This window comes from Cibotium barometz, chromosome 32 (assembly GCF_041138505.1).
Source record: "Cibotium barometz isolate CiBa-2024 chromosome 32, ASM4113850v1, whole genome shotgun sequence".
Lineage (NCBI taxonomy): Eukaryota > Viridiplantae > Streptophyta > Polypodiopsida > Cyatheales > Cibotiaceae > Cibotium > Cibotium barometz.
Genome location: NC_141077.1, coordinates 8,792,836 through 8,816,922, shown reverse-complemented (window position 1 = coordinate 8,816,922; position 24,087 = coordinate 8,792,836). Strand labels below are relative to the sequence as shown.

General features: G+C 44.5%; 3 protein-coding genes across 7 annotated transcripts in view; 1 reads left to right on the top strand and 2 right to left on the bottom strand.

The window, feature by feature from the left end:
* Positions 1 to 7,447: 7,447 nt before the first annotated feature.
* LOC147619781 (serine/arginine-rich SC35-like splicing factor SCL30A) overlaps positions 7,448 to 24,087 on the top strand; it is a 99,902-nt gene continuing 83,262 nt past the window's right edge. For all 5 annotated transcript variants that reach the window (XR_015270079.1, XM_086825622.1, XM_086825621.1 and 2 more), the window contains exon 1: positions 7,448 to 7,573. The gene's annotated coding sequence lies outside the window, so the exon portion shown is untranslated. The remainder of the gene's footprint in view (positions 7,574 to 24,087) is intronic.
* On the bottom strand, positions 15,548 to 16,627 carry LOC147619785 (uncharacterized). Its single transcript, XM_086772769.1, has one exon. The coding sequence runs from the start codon at positions 16,625 to 16,627 to the stop codon at positions 15,548 to 15,550; it is 1,080 nt and encodes a 359-aa protein (XP_086628895.1).
* On the bottom strand, positions 16,704 to 17,636 carry LOC147619784 (uncharacterized). Its single transcript, XM_086772768.1, has one exon. The coding sequence runs from the start codon at positions 17,634 to 17,636 to the stop codon at positions 16,704 to 16,706; it is 933 nt and encodes a 310-aa protein (XP_086628894.1).

The following is a 24,087-nucleotide window of genomic DNA, read 5'->3' as shown; positions in this document are numbered from 1 at the left end:
TGTACAAGGTGTCAAATTTTACAGCCCGAGCTGATGTGTGGACAAGCAAGCTATAACATGAGAGATTTGAGCACTTAAGCTTTGTATTCTTAAAAGAGATGCAAAGGTCTGGGATTGTGGCACTTCTACTAGCATTTTGAGATGTCAGATGTGTGTGAAGCTTGTATGATGGGCTGCAAGTAACATCAACATGCATTTCCACAGGAAATCAAGAATCGTGTGAAGAGACTTCTCTAGAGCTTACCCATGCATATCTCTGTGATTAATGTCAACCATTGTATTGGTTGATTCTTCCTACTTCTTACTAATTGATGACTTTAGTGGTAAAATGTCAACCTGTGCATTGGGTGGTTCTTTCTACTTCTATTGATGATCGATGACTTTAGTATAAAGATGTGGGTATATTTTATTTGGGATAAGGCTAAAGCTTTTAGAAAGTTTAAAATATGGCATAACTTGATAAGAATGAGATAAAAAAGAGACTCAAGAAGTTTTGAACAGACGAGGAGGAAAATTCACATCAAGTGAGTTTAATGTCTACTGCAAGGAGCATGGGATCAAGAGAGATTTGACATTTGCTCATACTCCACAAGAATCGTGTTGCAGAGCACAAGAATCAGAGTGGTGGAGATGGCATGGAGGATGCTCAAATGTAAAGGATTATAAAATTCTTTTTGGACCTAAGGTAGGTAACATTGTAATGCATATTAGGAAGGAAAAATAGGCATATTATACAAGTGGCACGTGCCTTGATGTCTGAAAAGAAAAAGCTAGATTATTTTTGGGTAGAAGCAGTAGTAACTACTCTTTACATTATGAACAGGATCCCTTGATGAAATCCATTATATGAGGTGTGAGAAGTTGCACAAGAGAGCTATGGTGGATGGAATGTGAGGTAAGGCATAGTTTAGGGCATAGTGTTAACCTAATCACAGATTTTAAGAATGAGATCAACACTAATCAAGAGCTCACATATTTCATTATTAGAAATAATCTTGTTACATCCATATGTAGCTCTCATAGAGCTCTCGTCCACATGTTATGTGTACACTTATGCCATCCATGTGTTCATAAATGCTCTCATGGCTTGTGCACCCTTGCACCTTCCATGTGCCTACTTTTTGGACCATTGATCACCTTTTACATTCATCGATTCGCCTCCCTAAATAACCTTAGCTTGCATCCATTCCAATTTCATAACATCCTAATCTTCTTCTACCTTATTCCCACATACATGTGCCCCATACATGACATGACAGGCACCATATTTCAACAGCCCCCAATTGGGTCTCATCCCAAGAAGGTAATGTGACATATATAAACATAACATTTGCACCCCCTTAATGAACACACACACATCACTTAGCCTACATCATCGGTGGCTAGAGGCGATTACATCAACATGACATAACATCGTGGACATGAACATAAACATCATCACATCCACACACATATGGACACATCTTGCCAAGGGTTGCCCAATCCCAAGGTTGACATAGACATTAACATAGACATAAGACATAACATAAAACATGATCTCATACATCATTACACCTAGAAAAGGGTTCTTGTGGAGAATCCTCATGAGTTGCTTCTACCATCAAGTTGCTTTGTTACTTCTCCTTCAACCAGCAATTCTTCTCAAGGTGGCCTACCTTGCCACATGCATCACATACAAGCATGGGCTTGTTTCGAGCGACATTGGGCGATTACATGCCCCATCCTTCCAGAATGGTTACATTTGACATTGGATTTATTAAAAAAAGCAGTCTCCCTATTGTTTCTTGAGATTTATTGTGTATTTTTTAGTTTCTTATCTTCTTCAAACAAGGAGGATTCAACACCTTCAAGAGTAAGATTTGGAAGAATAGTAAGAGTTGGTATACCACCGAAGAAAACTCTTGAGGCATGCTTTTTTATTAAGACCCCATTTGCATCTTTCTCGTCCACAGGTGCCTTGATACTTGAAAGTTGCATAATAATGCTCTTCATCTTACCTACATGCTCCACAAACGAGCCTTTGAACTCCATATCAAGCCCATAGAAGTCTATTTTTAGATTTGTTTCTGAATTTTTTACCCTAGCTCCAAATACTTTCTCTAGCTCATCCAGGCTTCTATGTGGGCTCCGATCCCACACTTTGATGTGGCTAGACTGATTCTCCAAGCACATATAGTCCACAATTAATTATGGACTTTTCTATGAGGCTAGCACAGAGATACAGCTACATAGGTGCATAGATGCTGATTTGGGTTGTGGTAGTGTCATAGACATGAGATCTACTAACATCTACCATAGTGGTTTTATGTTTTCTTTTGGGAGTGCTAATATGATTTGGAGCAGCAAGAAACAACCAACAGTTGCCTTGTAAAGTACAGAGGCAGAGTACATGGTTGTTGCTATAGTAGGTAGCTTGGTTTTAGAAGCTACTTGGTGATATGGGTGAGCCCGTGGGGTGGATAGGGTAGTTGTCATTTATTATGGCAGCATGAGTAGCATATCGTTAGCATAGTAACCCATTATACCATGCTAGGACAAAGCACATTAAGGAACATTATCACTTTGTGAGGGAGAAGGTTAAAGAGTAGGTGATGAAGATTTGGTATATGTTAGCACAAAGGAATAGGTGGTTGACATATTCATAAAAGCATCGGGCAATAGAGAAGTTTCATAGGTTTAGGAGCTTACTTGGAGTGTCGTGTGTGGAGTTAAGCTCAAAGGGGAGTGTTGAGATATCAACCTCAACTAGGACATTGATGACCCACCTATGTAATAGCCTCCACACTTATGCCACTAGCATGGTTGACATGTGGCAAGTCAACGACAAAGCTATATGATAACCATATTTGGATTACTAGAGTATAGCATAGTTATAATGCTAGCTCATATATTCGAGTTCACACTATGAACTAACAATTGTATGTTACAGTGGAGAGTACTTTCCCTTATAGTATGTACTCTTATCTCTTTATGTTAATGTTTATAGAGAAGAGAAGAAGATAGATAAAATTCAACCAACCATCTCTCTCTTATGTCTTGCTCTCTCGTGTATGTGTGTTTGCTTACAAGGAACTCAAGCTCTCCCTCTTCCCCGCATTCTCTTTATCTCTCGAGGCTGATTTGAGAAATTGCTAAGGACACCAACTGCAAAGATGATGTCAAGCTGTGTATTGCATAGGAAGATGAAACTCCCCGTGAACTTCCTGTACTGCTTCATATCCACAAGCGGAGAAGCATCTTCAAATGAAAGCTAGACACCAACCTCCATGGGTGTAGCCAATTGGCTTGCACTCAGCTCTGCCAAATGCCTTTATAATTTCTCCTGCATACTTTTGCTCAAAAATGTTGATTTTATCTGACTCTTGCCAGGCCTCTATCCCCCCACTAAAAATTTGCATAAGCCCAAGATCTATCATGTCAAACTCTAAACTCAACATCTATTTTTGTTAGATCTTCTCTTCATTGTTCCCCTTTATAATGAGATCATCTACATGTAGGACAATGATCATATACCTACCTTTCTTATAGAAAATATACAAATTTGTATGTGACGAGCATTTAGAGAGACCAATACTTACATTTAGATGTACCTACATCTATCCCTATCGTCGGTACCATGCTTGAGGGGCCTGGACAAACTATGAATGAGTTCATTAATAAAAATAGATGCATGACATACAAGGCCATAGAGAAACTATGCATCACCATATGGAATTGTAAGGATGCACTTTGGTCAATCTCATATCACTTCAATAAGACATACAATGATAGATATGGAAATGCAAGGACACATTTCAACAAGATATATAGTGATAGATATGTTATATGTATTATACGGAGACATACTAGAGCCCAAAGAGAGGTTACCTAATGGTATAAGGCTACCTTGGGAATCAATATATAGTCCAAAACTCAAGTATTTGGAATAGTTACATGGTTCTGGTGGAGTGGCCGTGCTTTTTTAATCATGCATGATTAGTATTATTTTAAAAAATGAGCATGCCAGGTTTGTGTGGGTTTGTATTAAGTGAGGTAATTCTTCCCATCGTACACATTGATTTATATTATTTTCCTCTCAAGAGCAATCTTTGTACTCCAAATAGACGGTAACAAACAATGGTCACCTTAGCATGCACTTTTCTAAGCACATGGAGTAATATTCTTGATAAGGTGATATTTTTTTGTTAGGAGGCTTTGATGTGCAAGGACATAAAAGATGAAAGAAGGTTTAGATGCAAGGACATAAAAGATGTAAGCTAAAATTTTAGATTTTGAGAAATAAATACTTCTAAAGATAATTATGCTACATAAACTTTTGATATCAAGCTTACATTATTAGTAAATAGGGATGCCTTGGATTTTGAGATATACATACTTCTAAAGATAATTATGCCACATAAACTTTTGATATCAAGCTTACATTATTAGTAAATAGGTATGCCTTAGTCTCACCAAGTAAGTACGAGACATTACTTGATATGGAAAAAATTTCAAGGCTTATTAGTATATTATGGAAATCTTAGGTGGTTATAGTTAATGGGGCCTATTACAAACCACATGGAGGTAGATAAAGTGTAGAAACTTTCTCGTTGGGTCTCTTGCTTTGGTTACAAAGGTCCATAATTTTCAAATTTCAATCCCCAGACCCAATAGATGCGAGGCTCTATTTCAATTTACTTTGATATTATCACAATGAAAAGAACTAGAAATAAGACATAATTAAAAAAATCTTAAAGTACCCTCTAATTCTCAACAATTACGCTCACATTTTACACGTCTAATATTCACAACTTTGAAATTTTAATAAAGAATAAAAAGATTTGCTTCACAAACTTAAAATATCATAAAGCTTTACACATGATGCATAAGACAAATACTCCCAATAAATATTCATATTGGATTCATACATCAATGGAAAATATATATCTTGCGGCACCATACCACCCCCGATCTCCAGTAGGTTCCATAGTCCCCATCACCCTTGAGCTTATAATCACCCAACCGCCCCTGAGCTCTAGTAGGTCTCGCAATCCATACTAGGTCTCTCATCATGGTGGTAACTTGTCTCATGATCCCGTGGGACCTCAGGTTACACCATCCCCTTAGAGATGTGTAACTTGAACTTCTACTATAGAAGTCATACATGTACCATAGTGCCACTAGGTTAGCCCCACTACAGAGGTGATGGGAGACTTGGTAAGCTCAACTCTCGTGTCAAGTTTCCCTAAAAACTAGACATCTACCATAAGAGGGTCCATCTACACCCACAATGAGGCTTAACCCCCATAAAGTCCTCAAAGTTCACTTATTATTACGTATAAAGTAGTACAAAGCTTCATGTCATGTTATTACCAAAATACATAATCTAAGAATGAATCAACTCTTTGAGTAATGCAAACTCTTTATTCTATGACCATCGTATTAAAACAAGGCTTATGATCTGGTCTAACCAACCCCATGGATCTTCCCAACAATGTACTGCATGGTTCCTTCTTTTTGGATGAACTTTCACTTCCTTATTTCAAAATTTTGGAGAATCCCCCCTAAGGTCTTGACAGAGGCCATAAGAATAAGAGGGTTCCCCAGTGCTTTGATCCATTAAGAGAATTTGTTCTTATAGCACTTGGAACCATGAATCTCTCTATCATATAGGTAAGATGGCATGGGTTTCCACCTTGTTATAATAGCTAAAGGTTGGCCCCCTTTGCCTTGGTTATTGGACTTGGAGCCCCTTCTTCTTGAAATTCCCAAGTGATGGATGCAACCAATTCAATGGTGCACCCAAACTTTTGCAGAAATATTCCCAAAAAGTATTCAACACATTCTCCCAAGGAAAACCCAAAAATTCCCACTACAAGGACCATGATTCCACTACCTTAAATAAGTGACAAAATAAATTGAGCTCTAGTTACTTTCACCATCCTCCTTTGCCAACATGTGAGTTCACTCACCTTTAATTTTGTGAGGTCACCATCCATTAGCATGCAGACCTTAGAGATAAATCCAATCTTTTAAACTTTGTCCAATACAAGAGAAGGTTCACACGGTTACCTTTTCTTGGCTACCATTTCCATATACGAGTTTCAAGTTTCCTGGCTACCATTTCCACATGCCTTTTCTTGGCTACCATTTTCACAAACCTTTCTTGGCTACCTTTACCATGTATAAGTTTCAATTTTAAATATATGAGGCTGGCTAGTTCTAACACCCTTGGGCATATAATCCATCAACAAAATTCCAAAAATTAAATACCTCATTTTTAAGCCAAATTTTACACTTGTAAATTACTTAATTCATATGTACCCAAACTCAAGTTCTTATTACAAAAGGATAATTAACTATATATCACTCCTACTTATCCTTTGAAAAGCTTCCATTATCCTTTATTTCCCAATTCTAGCTTACCAATTATCACATTGGACATAATCTAGAGTTGTTCCACATTCTTATTTGAGATTGAACCACTACCCAGTTTGAATGTTGACACTAACCAAATCACCTAATCTCTTCACAAGCTTGCCTAACTTTCCTTTCCTTACAATGTTAAATCAATCAACTAAGAAACCTTTCAATAGGCTTCCCTTTGAAGAATGGTCTAAATACGAGTGTAAGATGATGCATATGTTACAATAAATAAGGAAATTCACTAGGGACATCCTTGTGCACGTTAAATGAAATTAATATGTAAATGCTTGATATGACACAAGAAGGGTGAATTTCTAGAAGCCAATGAATAGGAAATGCTTAGAAATTTGTATAGTAATTAGTAGATGAATTTTTAAATAAGTTTTCTATAGCAAAAATTAGCATGTTTCCTTACCAATTAATTATTTCTCATGGTTATAAGACCTTAGCACATATCTTAGCAAAGCTATCAAGGTTGTTTGCAATGGCTTTCCTAAATAATGACCACCAACAATTATCCTTATCCATAAAATAGGAGACCTAATGGACCTATCGAATTCCCATATAATTACCCTTGGTGATGGCCAAAATTTATTACGCTACATTAGAGGCATACTTAAATAATTAGGTTTAGAGAAAAGGACTTAGAGCTATTAGGAAGCATGTTTTAGATGGCACCACCCAACACTAGACTATATTGTTACACTTAGAGCTATTATCATAGAATGAGATCATGCAGTAGCAAGGGTGCACAATGCAATGAAGATAGATCTTGACTAATGATCTCTCTATGACAAAGGAGACTACTAAACATGCCTATATATATACATATATATGTATAGTACCCATGGTTGGTCATATATTGCTCAAGGTCAACCACCCTACGACGACACATCACAAAATTCTCTCTCTCATAGACTCTTTGAATCTCGAGTAGTAGAAGAAACCTTCGGATTTTAGAAAGTGTGAGGTGGCATAAACTAGCGAGCATAAATTAATGCCCCTATGGCTTAAGTGATTATAATATTTTATGCATACGGTTCCCTCTTGTTTTTGTGAAGCAAGGACCATTTAAACATGGACTAGGAACCCTTCCGGTAGTTTGGCTTCTTCGCTCGTCATCGCTCCAAACCATCTCCTAGCAAGTTCGCTCTGCATTGCGTCAAAGGTGACCCTCCGTCTCTCTTTCGTTTCTGTGTTCCTTCGTTGTACCTAGCTCTCGTCTGGTCAGCGTTTTTCTGAAAAGATCAGGGTTTGCGAGAGGCAAATGGTTAGGATTTAAAACTGTGCTTCCTCCAAGCGTTTCTGTGCGGCACTGGATGTAGGCAAGATGAAAGGAGGGTGATGATTCATTATGCTGTCTTTTGTTCCGATGAACTCGTACAATTCGTTACTACGTACAAAAGGAGGGGCGGATGGCTCCTTTGGTTTTGTGTATTTTTAAGTGTTAAATGCTGCAGATGTTTTACATGAAGTACATGCACTTGCATGCCTTCATGTTCGATTTTAGATAATTTCGTATTGATTGTATGGTGGTGGGATTTGTATTATGCTGCCCTAACTTAGATGAAGGCAGTTTGTAGTGTCAGTAGGGATTATAAAAACCTTTTTTCTGGATTTGTTGCCCTTCTTGTGTACTGTTACTGGTCTTTAACCTTACTTATTTGGGAAGCGAATGCTTCATTTCTTTGGGGTAGCAAGATTTGGCAGGTTTTTAAAAGAATGCACAATTTGCATAGTGAGGGCTCAAGGCACGATGTTGTTGAAAGGAAGAGCCCGAGGTGGTGTGGGTCGAGTGCCTTAGACAGATTGCAATTATTCCCAGTCTCCCAGCCATAGAGGTCTGTCAGTTCAGTCCTCTTAACCCACTTCGGAGAATTCAGCAAGTAGTCTTCATGTAGGTGCATGTAGATGTCAGCCTTAAGAATAGAAGTCTTTAAAGCATGTTAGCTGCACTCATGTAGCAGGGGCCAGCCCTAAGGCCAGCCCCAAGGAGGGGACAGCCTTGCGAGGGGTGTTAAGTATCCTTGGCCTTCATTTAGGCCCAGTCAGCAGCCATCAAGTGGCTTAGGCAGCAGTCGGCCAGCAACCAGACCAGCCGACCACCCCAAAAGCCAGCATTTAATGCAAATAGCTTAGTCATGGCATATTAAACTCAGGCCGACAACATCTTAAACCAGCCGACCAGCTCCTTATGGACATATAAAAAGGCACCCTAGCCTTAGTCCATAAATCATCAGATACAAATCAAGTTATCAAGCAAACAGTCAAGCATGTGTGCTTAGGCCTCTAGCCTTTGCATACTTTCAGCATTCTTGTGATTCTCTTTGAAGATAGCTTCAAAGTCGTCTACAGCTTATGCCCAATTCTGCCTAGCGTTTGGTCACTTTGTCCTTGCGTTTGAACTTTGGCGGTCAGACAGTTAGTTGTTCCACTCAGTCTTGTGGACATAGTTTAGCGTGTATTCAGTTCTCCTGAAGAAATAAAGCAAATACTCCTTTAGTGGGTGATTTGGGACCCCATCTGCTGTCCTCTCGACTTCATCTTTCAGATTCATGTATGCTCTTTAAAGGATTGCTAAAGACTCACTAAACCTAGGTTTAAAGAAGGCCTCATTGTTTCACACGGTCCTAGCTTGGTGTATGCTAGATTGGTATCAGAGCTTGGGACGTGATTCAACCGGCAACCTAGGGTGAGAGCATCTTGTGGATGGTAAAGCTGAGATTAGGAAAAACCGCTAAGACTCGAGGGACCAGTTCCAACATACATTGCGGACTCTAGTAACTTCTCTCCACCCTTCTTAGTCCTCCACAATCCCAGCCCACAGCCTCGAGAACCGTCATCCGTGCCTCATCGAACTTCACCAAGTACGACGGCAAGTGCGGCCATTCGGTTGTGACCCAGTTCATCCACTAGTTTGTTGCTCATTTTCCACTTTCCAAGATTACAGGCCCCCAAGATAAAGTCCATCTGGCGGCTCGACTCCTCACAGGTGCTAGGTGCTGTAGTTACTTGGTGGCAACATTGGTCCTGTTTACACATAGATTCCTACACTGGCTTACCGGACTATGATTGGGACACCTTTGTGTCCGATTTGAAGCCAAGGTTTCTATCTCCGTAGTGCATGACGAATCTCGAAGACGAGTTCTACAAACTCACCCAAAACGGCTCCCTTGTGCTCACCTATTCCAACAAAGTGATCACGTTAGCTCAACAGTTGGGGAAGTTCGAAGAGGAGAAGCTAAAGCAGTTCATTTGGGGATTGGATCCAAACATTCGGTTCCCCGTTCGAAACTTCAAACCCGAGAGTTATGATAGGGCTTTGACTCTTACGCAGAACCACGAGATGATGCTCAATGGAGGCAAGCCCAAGCGTCTAACTAGCAATCAGGTAAGGGGCACCCAACAACAAAGACCAAAAGAAGAAGGGCCAGAATAGCTCTTCTACTAGAAAGGAGCGACAAGATGGACCTAAGAAGACACCTGAAGAAAAGATCAAGGAAGCCTCACCGGAGGATTTCTACAGTCAGATGAGGAGCGGTACTTCAAAGAGAACCGTTGTTTTTTTTGCCACCACACGGGACATGCAAAGAAGGATTGTACCAAATGGCAGGTGGAAAAAGGCAAGCAACAAGTCTCTATAGTGGCTACCGCCACGATTGTACCACTGCTTGCACCCTTGCCCTCGACCACCAATGCTGTTCAACTTTTGCCTGCTTTGAATGTAGTACCTGCAGTGGTATTTGATGATAAGTAGGAGGGCGGAGTTGAGGAGCTTTAGAAAGGTCTTATCAGAGCTTATGGCATAGCGAAGGAGCAACGATTTGTTGTTCTCTTCGTCATGGGCGGTTCAGAAGATGTCATCTCTCTGCAATTGACGACCAAGATGAGATTTGCCCTAGTGCCTTATCATTTGGATGTGGCTGGTTCAATCCCGGCCTGCGTACCCATATCACCCAGAAAGCTCAACAGTTTGCCTTCACAGTCCAGAAGGCCTGGTTTCAAAGGGATTGCATTGTCTCGTCCCTCCTCGGGTGCGACACGATCCTAGGGATTCAGTGTTTTTGCTAGTATGCGTCCATTCCTAATTGGAGGCAGGACTGCTTCACGATCAGAAGGTTTGCTTGAGTCTACTATCATCCATGGGGATCGGAGCATTCAAGGTATTCCGCTCATTTTCCACCTCCAAGCTAGTAGAGCTATCAGAAAGGGAGCAGAGTGTGTGATGATCTATGTTTGTCCATAGCAGATATCGGCATCCACTACGACTCCATTAGCCACAGATGACAGGATTCCTCCAACATTTTCAGGACATCATGTTGTGGGATGATCTCCGACCCAGACTCCCATCCTTTTGTCTTGAAGACCATTGTATCAATTTGGTACCTGGAGCTGAGCCACCCAGTAAGTTTCCGTATCGTCTTTCCAAGGCGTTGGAAGCTGAGTTGAAGATGTAACTAGCATAGTTACCGAGCCTTGAACAAGTTGACAATCAAGTCTGAACACTTTCTTTGGTCTTCTTTTCTTGAGTATTGAGTCTGGCACTGCTGCTCGGTCACCACATCACCAAAAGATTAAGACACGGGCGATGGTTTCATCCATGTGCGATGTAGTAAGGGTGGGTTGGACATGACAACAACATCTTAGACTCAGCCTGAAGCTCTGATACCAATGTCACATGCGGAAGCCCTGGGAGTCCTAAACACCTTCCTAGAACGACCTGATGCAAAACGCAAGCATGTGATGGAGTGAAGAGAGAGAGATAGTTGAGTTTTGAGTATATTAATATAGTACAAAAAAGTGTACAACCTAGCTAGCCATATAAAGGTTGAAGACCCTAGGCCAAAACCTAATCTATGACTCAATCCCGAGAAGGGACTGAATGGTCAACAATGAGCCAAGTGCTTATATAGGCCTTTGAGGGATACGTGAATAGGTCGGCCAGTTCCCTGGACCAGGAATTGGCAAGAAATTCCCTTTGTTGCCAACGATCTTTGCCAAATGCTTATTTGCTGGTCGACAAGGAATTGGTTTAACATAAAGTCTCTCGGGCCTCATAAAGCTCCTAAAGCTTCAAAATCTAGTCTTTGTAATGTTTATGTGTTGTCTCTCAAGGAATTAGCACTGGGATCTTGCATGTCCATGTGCATGCACATGACATCTATCGTAGCTTCTGGCTCATGTGAAACATAGGACAAGTGAAAAGATGCAGGGAGGAAGAAAGCTTGAGCTCTTGCAAGCACACACACACTCTCATAACCCCTAGAATAGAACACACAAGATAAGAGGCTGAAAATTGTTTTTCTTCTTCACAACAAAAAGGGTTCTAACAAAAGATAAGGAAAATACAACATAAGTACTAAAGTGCTATGTACATACGGTCCATAATGTGAACACGCTAAGTGGAGTGGGTAGGTGTGGACTAGTTGGTGTAGTCCAGTTGTAGAATCTCTGGCGAAGATATGTTGGCGCCAGCTACCAAACCCGTCAGTGATGTAAATGTCGAATGGTCACGTAGGCGCCTCATGAGTGTTAGTTCATGTTGAGCTTGACATCTCAACACTCCCCTCAAGCTCAACTCCAGCTCGTAGCTTCTCAGCTCCCAAGGCCTTCTTGAAGATGTTAGCGACCTAAGCCTATGTGCTGACGTAAGCTAAGTCGATGTCGCTTGCCAAGACTTTTTCCCGGATGAGGTGGTAGTGTACCTCAATGTGTTTCGTCCGCGCATGGAAAACTGGGTTCTTGGCCAATTGTATACCGCTAAGATTGTCACAATATGTTACAACCTTTGTCTCCACATGCAACCCCAAATCAAGTAGCTTGCGTAACCAAGTTACTTCACATGCTGCCACCGCAGCTCCTCTGTACTTTGTCTCTGTACTCGACAAGGCAACTGTGGGTTGCATCTTGCTGCTCCATGTCACAGCAACACTCCCCATGAAGCTTTCCGCAACCAACTATCATACTTGGTCTTTCTACACTCAATTGTTGTTGGAAGGCGCCAGTGTGTGGATGGCTATCTTCACACCTCACTTGGTGGACCTTGCTTTGAGAAGCATATTGGATGGTCGGGCTCCTCTTATCATCATTCATTGCATGACTCAATCCATACAGACACAGTTTGTCTGCTCTCGGAGTAATGCTCATCAGATGTGGACAGAGATCCAGAGGAGGTATGGGAGAGTTTCGACAGTGAAGATTGCCAAATTGGAGTCGGATATGGAGAAGCTTACCATCACTAAGTCAGATAACCTGATTGAGAAGATTGGAGAGTTTTCCCGTATCAAGGTGCAACTTGAGGAGTACGGGAGCACCATCAACAATCCCATCCATAAACTTCTTGGTAAGTTGCTTGCTTCCTTTGATTCTTTTAGAGATAATATTTATTTCCGTGATCCTCTCCTCCCTTTTGAGGAAGTTGTGAGTTATCTCTCCACGATCTTCGTTTTCTGTCACCGGTGTTGGTAATGTTTCTTTGGGTTCCTCTGCCACCTTACATGATGTTTTGAATGTACCACGAATTTCCAAAAATCTGTTTTTAGTATACAAAGGTTCTCAGAAGGGACTTGGTGTGTACTTCGAAGATGAGGTCATCGAAGTCATCGATAGGAAGACTCTCTCGGTTGTTGCCAATGGAGTCCATGATGGGGGTCTCGACAAGATCACCAATTTTCCTTCCAGATTCCTCACAGTGATTCCCATATTCATCAGCTTTTCTCACCCGTGTTGGCTTTGGTTTTTGAGGCAGATACTTCTTTATGGCATTCTCGCTTCGGTCCTGTACCCATTGCTGTCTCACAGAAGTTCCATTCTAAGCAGGTTGTCAGCGGACTACCTCAGCTCAGGTCTCTCTCACACATCTGCTCATCCTGCATGATGGGCAAGCATCATCGAGATGCATTTCCAGAGGAGGCCACTCATCGAGCAACCCGAAGACTAGAGCTTATACATGCAGATCTTGTAGGACCTATGGAGGTTGAGTCTCTTGGCGAGGCTCCATATTTTCTTCTTCTTGTGGATGATTTCACTCGCAAAGTCTGGGTATGTTTTCTGGCTCGCAAGTCAGATGCTTTTGCCAGTTTTAGGATCAGTCTGGGGGTAGAGTTTCATTCCTCCGGATTGATAGTGGTGGGGAGTTTGTACCATTTGATGACTTCCTTGCTTCGAAGGACCTTCACCGACAGACTACCGTTCCTTACACTCCTCAGTAGAATGGAGTTGTGGAACGAAAGAACCGGATAGTCAAAGAGGTGGCTCGTGCTTTGTTGCATCATGCATGTCTCCTTCTTGCTTTCTGGGGTGAAGCTGTGGCTACCTCAGTTTATCTCATTAACCGCTCTCACAAAAGTGGTTGAGGGGATGGCTCCGGAGGAGGCCTTTACAAGACACAAGCCTTGTGTATCTCATCTTCGTGTTTTCGGCTGTGTTGCTTATGTGCATGTCCTAGATAAGAAAAGGACCACACTCGCCCCAAAGTCAAAGAGGATGATCTTCACAGGCTGCAGTATGAGATCCAAAGGGTACCGCTTCTGCGATCCAAAGATTGATGACATCATCATTTCTCGTGATGCTCAATTTGATGAGAGCTTGTTTGGCATTGATTCCTCTCCACCTCATTCATCCACCGACTTTCTGGATGATCCATTTTCGGCAGATGCTAGTGATCTTTTACCTCTTCCACGTCCAGCTCCTCCTCCTCCCCTTACTGCAAACCCGGTGCTAGCTGCTCCTTTATAGTCACCCGTTCCCGTTGCATCAGCTTCTGCAGCTCCCAGTCCCTCTACGAGTCTTGCGTTGACTCCGGGATTACCCTCACTAGTGCTTACCTCATCACAACTTCCAGCAGCATCGAATGAGTCCTCTACTGTAGCTGGATCTTCTTCTTCACGCTTTGAGAGGAAGGCTGGCCTACCTCGGTGGGTTCAGCAACTCTTTAAAGATTATGGTCTCACTGATGCACAGCTCCATAACCAGATCTCTACCCCCCCCCCTAGACCTCGCCGTTCATCTCGTGCTTGCACCTCTCATCACACAGTAAATTATGCTCTCATGAGTTCTCTCCAGGAGATTGATGAGCTTGAGAGTCGAGAGGAGGCTCTTTCATAGCTGCAGTGGCGGCAAGCCATGGATGTAACATGTGGAAGCTTCAGGGGAGATTGGTAACTTCAATGCTCAGAAATCAGCACACTTTTCGCGACGGAATTAATGCACAAAAACTGAATGAAGATGTGCAGAAAATAGAGAGAGAGGGGGAGAGAGGGAGAGAGGAGAGGACATAGTATTGGGTCCCGAATACCCTCTGTAGGGCCCCCACCACGAATGGTGTATTTGCTTTTATTAGAATGATGTAAAATACTGAAAATAAAAGACTGACTGAACCTTTCTTGGCTGCTGAGAGTAATCTCTGCCCTTGACCTGCAATCCTTCACCCCTTCTGCGTTAGCGTGATCTGGGCTGTCCTGGCCCTTGCTTCAGCTTCAGCACTTCGCAAATTATGAGATAACACAATGGATTGTGGGCTCAAGTATTTATACTACCCAATAAAGGCAGTCGGCCAGCTCTAATCCAGTCGGCTGGCATAAATTCAGCCCATGACTGTATATTCAGCATTAAATGCTAAATAAATTCCAGAAAATGCTGCGCATGCTCTCATGGCTGGCTGGGCATTAGGCGCATGGTTTCTAGAAGGCCTGGGCACTGTATACATGCTGTTTGGAGACTGGGCAGCCTGTATGGGCTGCCCCCATACTTGCCCTACAGCCATAAAAAGGCTAGACAACCTGTATGCTACCCCTAGCCTGCCCCTAGGGCTGTCCTACAGCATAGTTACCGCGGAACGGGAACGTTCTGGGAACGTCGGATGCAAGAACAGGAACAGGAGCGGGAACGGGAGCGGATCGGGAACGTTGGGGAACGCCACGTCATATGACATGTCAACATATGACAAAATGACAAAACATTTAAAATATCCAAGATTAAACTTTAAAGTGTTAAACATTAAAAATTTAAAGAGTCCAGACTCCAAATAGAAACTGAAAAGAAAGTACATCGCATGAGGATATATAGAAACTGAAAAAGAAAGTACATCGCATGACAAGTACAAAACTAGCCTCAAGGGCCAAGGTAACTGGTGAGTCAAAGACTAGTCATCAGCAAGTGGGATCTCATCCTCCTGTCCAGGCTGTCCCTCAATCTGCTCATCCTCATGCTGCCCCACATCATCCTCTCCCTCTGGCTGATCCTCACCATCATTGTCATCAAGATCAAGGCAAAATCCAATAAATGGCTCTGGAGTACACTCAGCCCTGAACTTGTTAAGCAAACGCAAGTTCGCATTAACAAATACAAGGTCATTTGCCTTCTGGACACCAAGCCTGTTCCTCTTCTTGCTTGCAATGTTCCCAAAACTGCTCCATAAGCGCTCACATGGCGAGGAGCTAGCACCCTGGCTAAGCACTCGAATGGCCAATCTTTGCAGCAATGGTGTATCTGCCCCATAATCCTCCCACCACCGTGCACTGGATATCTTGAACCTATCATTTTGTGCATCCTGCAAAGCGAAGAGGCCTCTCTTTTGTCGATAGAAGGAAAGGTCTTCACGAACCCTCCTCCTATCATCTGCACTGGGTACAAGCTTCCTCAAGATATCCTCCCAACCCTGCACAACCTCTGCATCTGTCTCTTGTCCTTTGCCTTGAAATTCTGGATCCACCACAAATGTAGCAGCCTCTAATGCAGAGTGATACTCTGTCCACCTGCCTGTCGCAAGACGAGATAGCTCCTGTCTCCTACCCCCATCCAAAGTCTGTAGAGATAGGATTCTCTCAATCATCCTGTCCATCCCCTTGTACACCTTGCCAATGCAAGGCTCATCTCCATCAAGAAGCCTCAACATAAGAATGATTGGCCGCACAACCTGCAACAATACCTCAACAGTGTCCCAAAAAGTGTCATCAAGAACTATGGACTTGCATCGAATACCTGCCACTGAGGTACGCTCTCGCCATGCATCCCACTCCTCACAAACTACAAGCTGCCTCAAATGATTCTTCACTTCAAAAAGATGCTTTAGCATAAGGAAATTATATGCAAAGCGTGTATCTGAATACTTTAAGAGATCCTTTGGGGATCTCTGTCGAAATATAGCCAAAATGTAGTGGTGGCGAGTGATAAATGAAACAATGTGATTGCCCATTTCAATAAAAGGCTCCACCCACTGCATCTTACCAATATCTTTGAGGAGATTGTTGAGCCCATGTGACATGCAAGGAGTGAAGCAAATATGTGGGTACCTATCCTCAAATGATCCTCCCTGCTGCCCTGTTTGAGTTCTCTCCATCAGAAACAAACTGGATGACATTATTGGGACCCACGTAATCAATGGCTTCACTCCAGATATTTGCCAATCTCTCTGCAGTTTTGCCCGCCTCTGAATTGTCAATAGCTTTAATAAAAAAGCTACATCCTCTGGAGTACGCAAGGATACCTTGAATGGAGCGGCTCCTAGTGTCACTCCAACCATCACCCATGATAGTGACGCCACATCTACGCCATACATCCTGAATGGGTCCCAAGGCATCCTCTATGGCCGTCCTCTTTGTGGCTAGAAGTGTAGTGCGCATTGCCTCGGATGAGGGTGGAGCATAGCCAGGTCCGAAAGAAGCAATCTCCTTCACCATATCTGCAAAGTATGGGTTGCGGGCCTTTACCAAAGGAACATCTGCAGCATAAAAAAACCGTGCCACTGCTGCATCTACTTGTGCCCTCCTCCCAGGGTGCCATGATGCCACAAGACTAGCCTGCACTGGACCTCGTGAAGCTTGGGTCTGGGAAGCATTTGTTCCATGTGCGGATGGTTGTGGAGCAGCCCCAAATAATGGGGTAGATGCACTCGCTGAAGATGCCGCGCCTGCAGGTGTAGCTGATGATGATGTACCTCGAGGATCAAGAACAGAGGGCCGACTCCCTGCTGCATCAAGTCTATCTGCAAGTGCCTGCAATCGTATGATATCTGCTCCTGACACTGTAGGGCAAACAGAAATGCCTTTGCCTCTAACCCCCAACAAATGGGCTCGCACACGATCCGTGCCTCCAGTCTTAATGGATCCACAAAAGTGGCACTTCCACTTGCGTGACCCTCCTCCTCTTGCACTATCATATCTGGACACAAGATCCACCTCATTCCACCAAGGGGATCTGTTTTTTGCATCTATGCCACGAGGAGGTGCCATTGAAATTGATAAATGGCTGAAAATTAAAAAAACATGCAAAATGCCCTTGCATGAGACATAAGTAAAGTGTCTACAAAGTGGAAAAAAACGCAGCAAACTAGAATCTCCAAAATCCAATGTTCATTGCGTCAAATTTTAAATTTTACCTGCTCAAGACTCGAGTGCCACCCGAGCAAAAGAAGGGGCCAACTTGCCAAGGCCCAAGAGGAGGGGCCAAGAGGAGGTAGGGAGAGTGTGGGGCAGCCAAGGCTCAAGCCTCAACGAGGTAGGGAGAGTGGGGCAGCCAAGAGGAAGGGTGGAGTAGTAGGTGGAATGGAGAGTGTGGGGCAGCCAAGAGGAAGGGTGGAGTGGTAGGGAGAGCACTCAAGCAGCAGGCTCAGCCAAAAAAACAGGCGCAGCGAAATAAACCCGAACAGCAAATAAAACCTGCCGCCGCCGCCGCCCTTGCCGTCGCGCATATGCGCACATGCCGGAACGCCCGGAACGGGCGTTCCGCCCTACGTTCCAGCGTTCCGCTCGCCGTTCCGCCACGTTCCTCGGCAAGTCACGTACCGCTTGCCGTTTTTGCGTTCCGGGCATGCGTTGAGCTCCAGACCGGCGTTCCGGCGTTCCAGGAAGGCGGAATGCTGTTCGGTAACTATGTCCTACAGCCCTCCATGGCCTATCCATGGCTGGTGGGTACAGCTAGGGCCTTCCTGCCCCTCATGGGGGTGGTTTTACATGTTAGAAGTCATCTCCTGTCTATTTGTATACACCAGGGCCTTTGTTGTGGGTGTGCCCGCCCTTATGAGGTGTTTTATCATTTTTCCACACTCCCCGTATTTTTTCCCTATTTTTTCCATTTTTCCTAGTGGTGGGAGGGCTGCCAGAGGATGTCAGGTGCACTCCAGTGCTGGCCGACTGGATGTTCATTAGTCGTGGGCTACAGGGCTGCTGGCCGACTGGATTTCATCAGTCGTGGGCATCTGTCTGCTGGCCGACTGCATTTATGCAGTCGTGGGACTTTTTCATCAGTCGTGGGCACTCTTTCTGCTGGCCGACTGCCCTCTCAGGGATGTATATATAGCCCCTCAGCCCCCACCACTTCCTCATTCAGTTTTTCCGAGATCTTGTGTATAGAGAAGAGTTTACACACCTATCTCTCTGTGTTTCTTGTGCTGTTTATTTTCTGCAGTCTACTTGCTCTTGTCTACCCAAGTTTGGTTATCATTTCCGCTGCATATTCTGACATGGTATCAGAGCCCTAGGCTCTAGACAGATCTTGGGCGTTTTTTGAGCAAGAGGGGGAGCGTTAGGCTACTGATTGGTGGACTGTTTCGGGCTGAACGGGAAGAGAAGGTGCAAGAGGAAGGCGGGCAAAGGTGCTGGACAGCCACTTGGAGATTTTCAGATTTTTTTCCCCACCCACCCACCCTTTCAAGTTACTCTCCGCGATGGCAGATTTACTAGAGATGGCTGAGAAGCACGTGAAGATTCCGACTCTCCCCACGTTCCCAGTGGATCGTCAGTTGGACGGGTCCAATTACGGCATCTGGAAGGTCATGATGGAGTCGGTTCTGGAGTCATATGACCTTGCTGATTTTATTATCATAGGGGTGACACGGCTGGAAGCTGAGGAAGGGGAGTTATTATCGACGAGGAAGGACCGAGAGGCACAAGCACACATGTGGGATCGTGTCAACGCCAGGGTCCGGTCGTTTATTTTCCTCAATTGCACACCACAAGTGATCAACCATGTGAAGCACATGACGCTGGCGAGAGGCATATGGGAGCACTTGGCTTCTTTGTATAACAGGGTGTCACCCATGAAACGGATATCCTTGGAAGTGCAGATGCGGGTTATGAACCCTGCAAAGTCTTCGACAATGCGGGAACACATCAACAAGCTGCAGGCCCTTCAGCAGGAAGTCCTTCAAGCTAGGAAAGAGATATCATCTGAAGATATGGCCATCACTTTACTTTCCCACTTGCTTGGTCAGTATTCTGCTTTCTATTCCTCGTTGATCACGAGTGGCAGGCTCAGCACCATTACTTGGGAGGAGCTTGTGCCAATGGTCTTGGACCAGGAGGAACGTTACACGAACCCTCCTCACGGCGGAGGTTCGGAGGCCTTAACTGGCCAACGGTCGAAAGGCCGTAATACCAACAAGGGCAAAGGGAAGGCTTCATCGGAGAAGTCTTCTGAGAAGAAGCCTGATCCAGAACGAGAGAAGCTGAAGGCCGAAAGATCTTGTAATGATTGTGGCGAGAAAGGCCACTACTGGAGGAAGTGCCCTAAGCGGACAGGGAAGAGTGCTGATTCCTCAGCCTTAGCTGCGAAGACTCCGGCATTTGTGCACTTAGAGATGGTGGACTCCTATGCTTCATCATCTTCGAGCGAGGAGGCAGTTGGCTTCACCGCAAAGTATATCCGGAAATGGATTCTCGACGGTGGTGCTTTTAGGCACACGACTCCATCCCGTGACTTCTTTCTGGATCTTAAACGGCAGTCAGGTCGTATCTTTATTGGCGATAACTCCACTATTCCGATACATAGTGAGGGCCGGATGGAGATTATTCCCGACGGCAAGGGGGGCAAGCATGCTGCCCGTGTTCTTTATGTCCCTGCTCTGGGTTTTCATCTTTTGTCAGTGCATGAGGTATGCAAGACTGGCTTTCGGGTGGAATTTGAGGAGCATTCAGTTGCTCTAAGGGACCGCGAGAGAGGCAAAGTTGTTTGGGAAGGCGGTGTGGAGAATGGCATCTACAAGCTCTCTGCACTCTCCTCATTGGACGCTGCAGTTCTTGCATACGTGGTAAGCAGCACAGGGAATCCTTTCCGAAGCAGGCTTCCAGGCGGGCTTCGAAACCATTGGAGTTGATTCACACAGACTTGTGTGGACCACAGCAGATACCATCCTTGGGAGGATCTCTCTACTTCATGCTGCTTGTTGATGATTGTACCAGATTCATGTGGTCTACTTTCTTTCCCAGAAGGACCAGGCTTTTGCTCGGTTCAAGGATTGGCAGGTGATGGTGGAGAAAGAGTCTGGATTTCAGGTCAAGGCTCTCAGGGCTGACAAAGGAGGTGAATTCTCCTCGACTGTATTTTTTAGGTTTTGTGCAGATCATGGCATCAAAAGGGAATTGGCCAATACCGGATCGCCTTCGGAGAATGGAGTTGTTGAACGTAAGAACATGACTGTGGTGGAGATGGCCGCGAGGACCATGCTGGAGCATCGTGATCTTCCTCGTCCACTTTGGGGTGAGGCTGTGGCAACGGCTGTCCATACCATTAACCGCTCTCCGACGACTTCTGTACCCCATATGACTCCATTTGAGGCATATTTTGGCAGGAAACCTGATGTCTCGCACTTCTGTGTCTTTGGGAGTGACGCGTATGTACATATTCCGAAGAAGCAGAGGGGAAAGCTTGACTCCAAGTCCTGCAAGCTGGTATTTGTGGGGTATAACTCTCTTTCCAAGGGATACGGGTTGTATGATCCAGAGAGGAACGAGATTGTTGTCAGTCGGGATGTGTTTGGCGAGCATGTTCCAGCATGCACTGTCGAGGAGCCGCCACTTCTTGGAGATCCAGAGGAGTCTGATGATGATTCCCAGTCTACTACTCCAGTTGATCCACCTCAGTCATCACAGGAGGTTGAGCCCGCAGCTGGAGTTGAGCCCCCGCGACCACAGGAGGCTCCACGATCTGTTCGAGTACGTAGGTGGTTGTTAGACACCCTTCGGGAGTCAGGTGTCACGGAGCTACCCTCCGAGTGGACCACAGAGGACGGCTCTCGAAGATCACATCGAGTCCGAGATAAAAGCAACACGGCGGAGCTTCTTCAGGTGAACTATGCTTTGATGTCTTGTATCATGTGGGATAAAGAGCCCACTTCCGTAAAGAAAGCCCTTTCACAGGATACTTGGAGGAAAGCCATGCAGGTGGAACTTGATGCCATCGAGAAGAACAACACTTGGGAGTTGGTACCGAGGCCGTCGAAGCGATTAGTCATTGGTGTCAAATGGGTCTTTAAGACCAAATACGCGTCTGATGGGTTGGTGGACAAACACAAAGCCAGGCTTGTGGCTAAAGGTTATGCTCAGCGGCCAGGCATCGACTACGAGGATACCTTTGCACCGACAGCGCGGATGTCCACGATTCGGACCGTTCTTGCCCTTGCTTCTTCTCAGAGGTGGCCCGTGTACCAGATGGATGTAAAATCTGCGTTCCTTAATGGTGACCTGCAGGAGGAGGTGTACGTTGAGCAGCCTCCAGGCTTTATTGTTCCAGGATCGGAAGGGATGGTTTACAGGTTACGTAAGGCCTTGTATGGTCTTAAGCAGGCTCCCAGGGCTTGGAATCAGAAGATTGATTCCTTCTTTATTCGGACTGGATTTCAGAGATCGGTTGCAGATCCGAACCTGTATCTCTTTCGGGAACGCGGCATGGTCACACTTATCATCCTTTATGTGGATGATCTCATTCTCACCGGCGGTCATGTGGAGCACATTGGAGTGACGAAGGCTGCCTTGTCAAAGGAGTTTGAGATGATCGACTTAGGCTTACTCCACTTCTTCTTGGGATTGGAGATCTGGCAGACCCAGAGGGGGTTTTTCGTCTCTCAGCAGCGGTATGTTCATGAGTTGCTTGAGGCCTTTGGGATGGAGAACTGCAAGCCTATTACTTCGTCGATGGACCTGAACACAAAGTTAACTGTTACAGATCCTTGTGAGCCAATTGATGCCTCGCAGTACCGGAAGTTGGTTGGTTCATTGATCTGGTTGCTGAACACCAGATTGGACTTGAGCTTCTCCATGGGGCTGTTGAGCTCTTTTATCAGACGCCATTGAAGTCTCATTGGGACGCAGGATTGCGGATCTTGCGGTGTTTGCAGAGTACGAAGGATCTGGGACTCTTTTACACAGGAGGGAATGGAGTCAAGCTCCAAGGTTGGAGTGACTCAGATTGGGGAGGAGATCCAGACACGAGGAGATCTACTTCAGGATACAGTTTTACCCTCGGCTCAGGAGCAGTTTCTTGGAGCAGCAAGAGGCAGCCTACTATTGCCCTTTCTTCGACAGAGGCAGAGTATCGGGCTGCTTGTGGTGCTGCTTGTGAGGTTGTATGGCTGCGGAGGCTGCTAGGCGAGATCGGGTTTCCACAGAGGGAGCCCACAGTCATCCAGTGCGATAATTAGAGTTGTATAGCTATTGCTTGGAACCCGGTTTTCCATGCTCGGACCAAGCATATAGAGATATAGTATCACTTTGTACGTGAGAAGATCTTGGCTGGTGACATCTTGCTACTTTATTGTTCGACGGAGGACAATGCGGCGGACCTCTTCACGAAGACTCTACCTCAGGCTACGCTCAGGCGGCACTCCAGCTCCCTTGGGTTGGTTTCACAGCCAGGAGCTGAGAGGGGGTGTTAGAAGTCATCTCCTGTCTATTTGTATACACCAGGGCCTTTGTTGACATCACATCACATCCACTCACATCACATCTCATCCATTCACATCTATCCCGATTCACATCACATCACATCCACTCACATCACATCTCATCCATTCACATCTATCCCGATTCACATCACGTCTCATCCACTCACATCTCGATTTGTCCCTCATTCATCGTATCGGAAGCTCACCATTTAAATCGAACCGAGACTGGTCAAGATCTCGGCTGACCTTGTTACGCGAGACGTCCTCCGTTGACTCTTCTTCAGCTGTTGCAACTTTATCACTTAGGTCTTCACGACCTCGTTCACAAGATGGTTAAAATGCTTTTTCAGCATTCTTGACATAAAAGAATCATTTAAAAAGAGGTTATAAATAGAGTTTATAACGAACTCACATCTTTTCACATCGGTCCACATCATTTTTCGTTATTCCACGTTCTTCTAAATCAATTTACTTTACTCAATCCACATCCAATCATATGTATTCTCATCGTCCTTCATCCATTCTCATCCAATCACATCACATTATATCTCATCATATCTATCCACATCTATCCTCATCACATCTTATCCATTCTCATTTACCCATATCCACATCACATCTCATCTCATCCATTCATATCTCATCTCATCCGTTCACATCTATCCCGATCTACATCACATCACATCACATTCCATCCATTCACATCACATCACATCCAATCACTTCACATCTTATCCATTCACTTCTATCCGGATTCACATCACATTCACTCACATCACATCTCATCCATTCACATCTATCCCGATTCACATCACATCACATCTATCCCGATTCACATCACGTCTCATCTACTCACATCACATCTCATCCCATCCATTCACATCTATCCCGATTCACATCATGTCCACTCACATCACATCCACTTACATCACATCTCACATCTATCCCGATTCACATCACATCTCATTCACTCACATCACATCTCATTCATTCGCATCATATCACATCACATCCATTTCACATCA

What these genes read in the sequence shown, in the direction of transcription:
- LOC147619784 (XM_086772768.1), bottom strand. Translation starts at nt 17,636, where the DNA reads ATGGCACCTCCTCGTGGCATAGATGCAAAAAACAGATCCCCTTGGTGG.
- LOC147619785 (XM_086772769.1), bottom strand. Translation starts at nt 16,627, where the DNA reads ATGCAGTGGGTGGAGCCTTTTATTGAAATGGGCAATCACATTGTTTCA.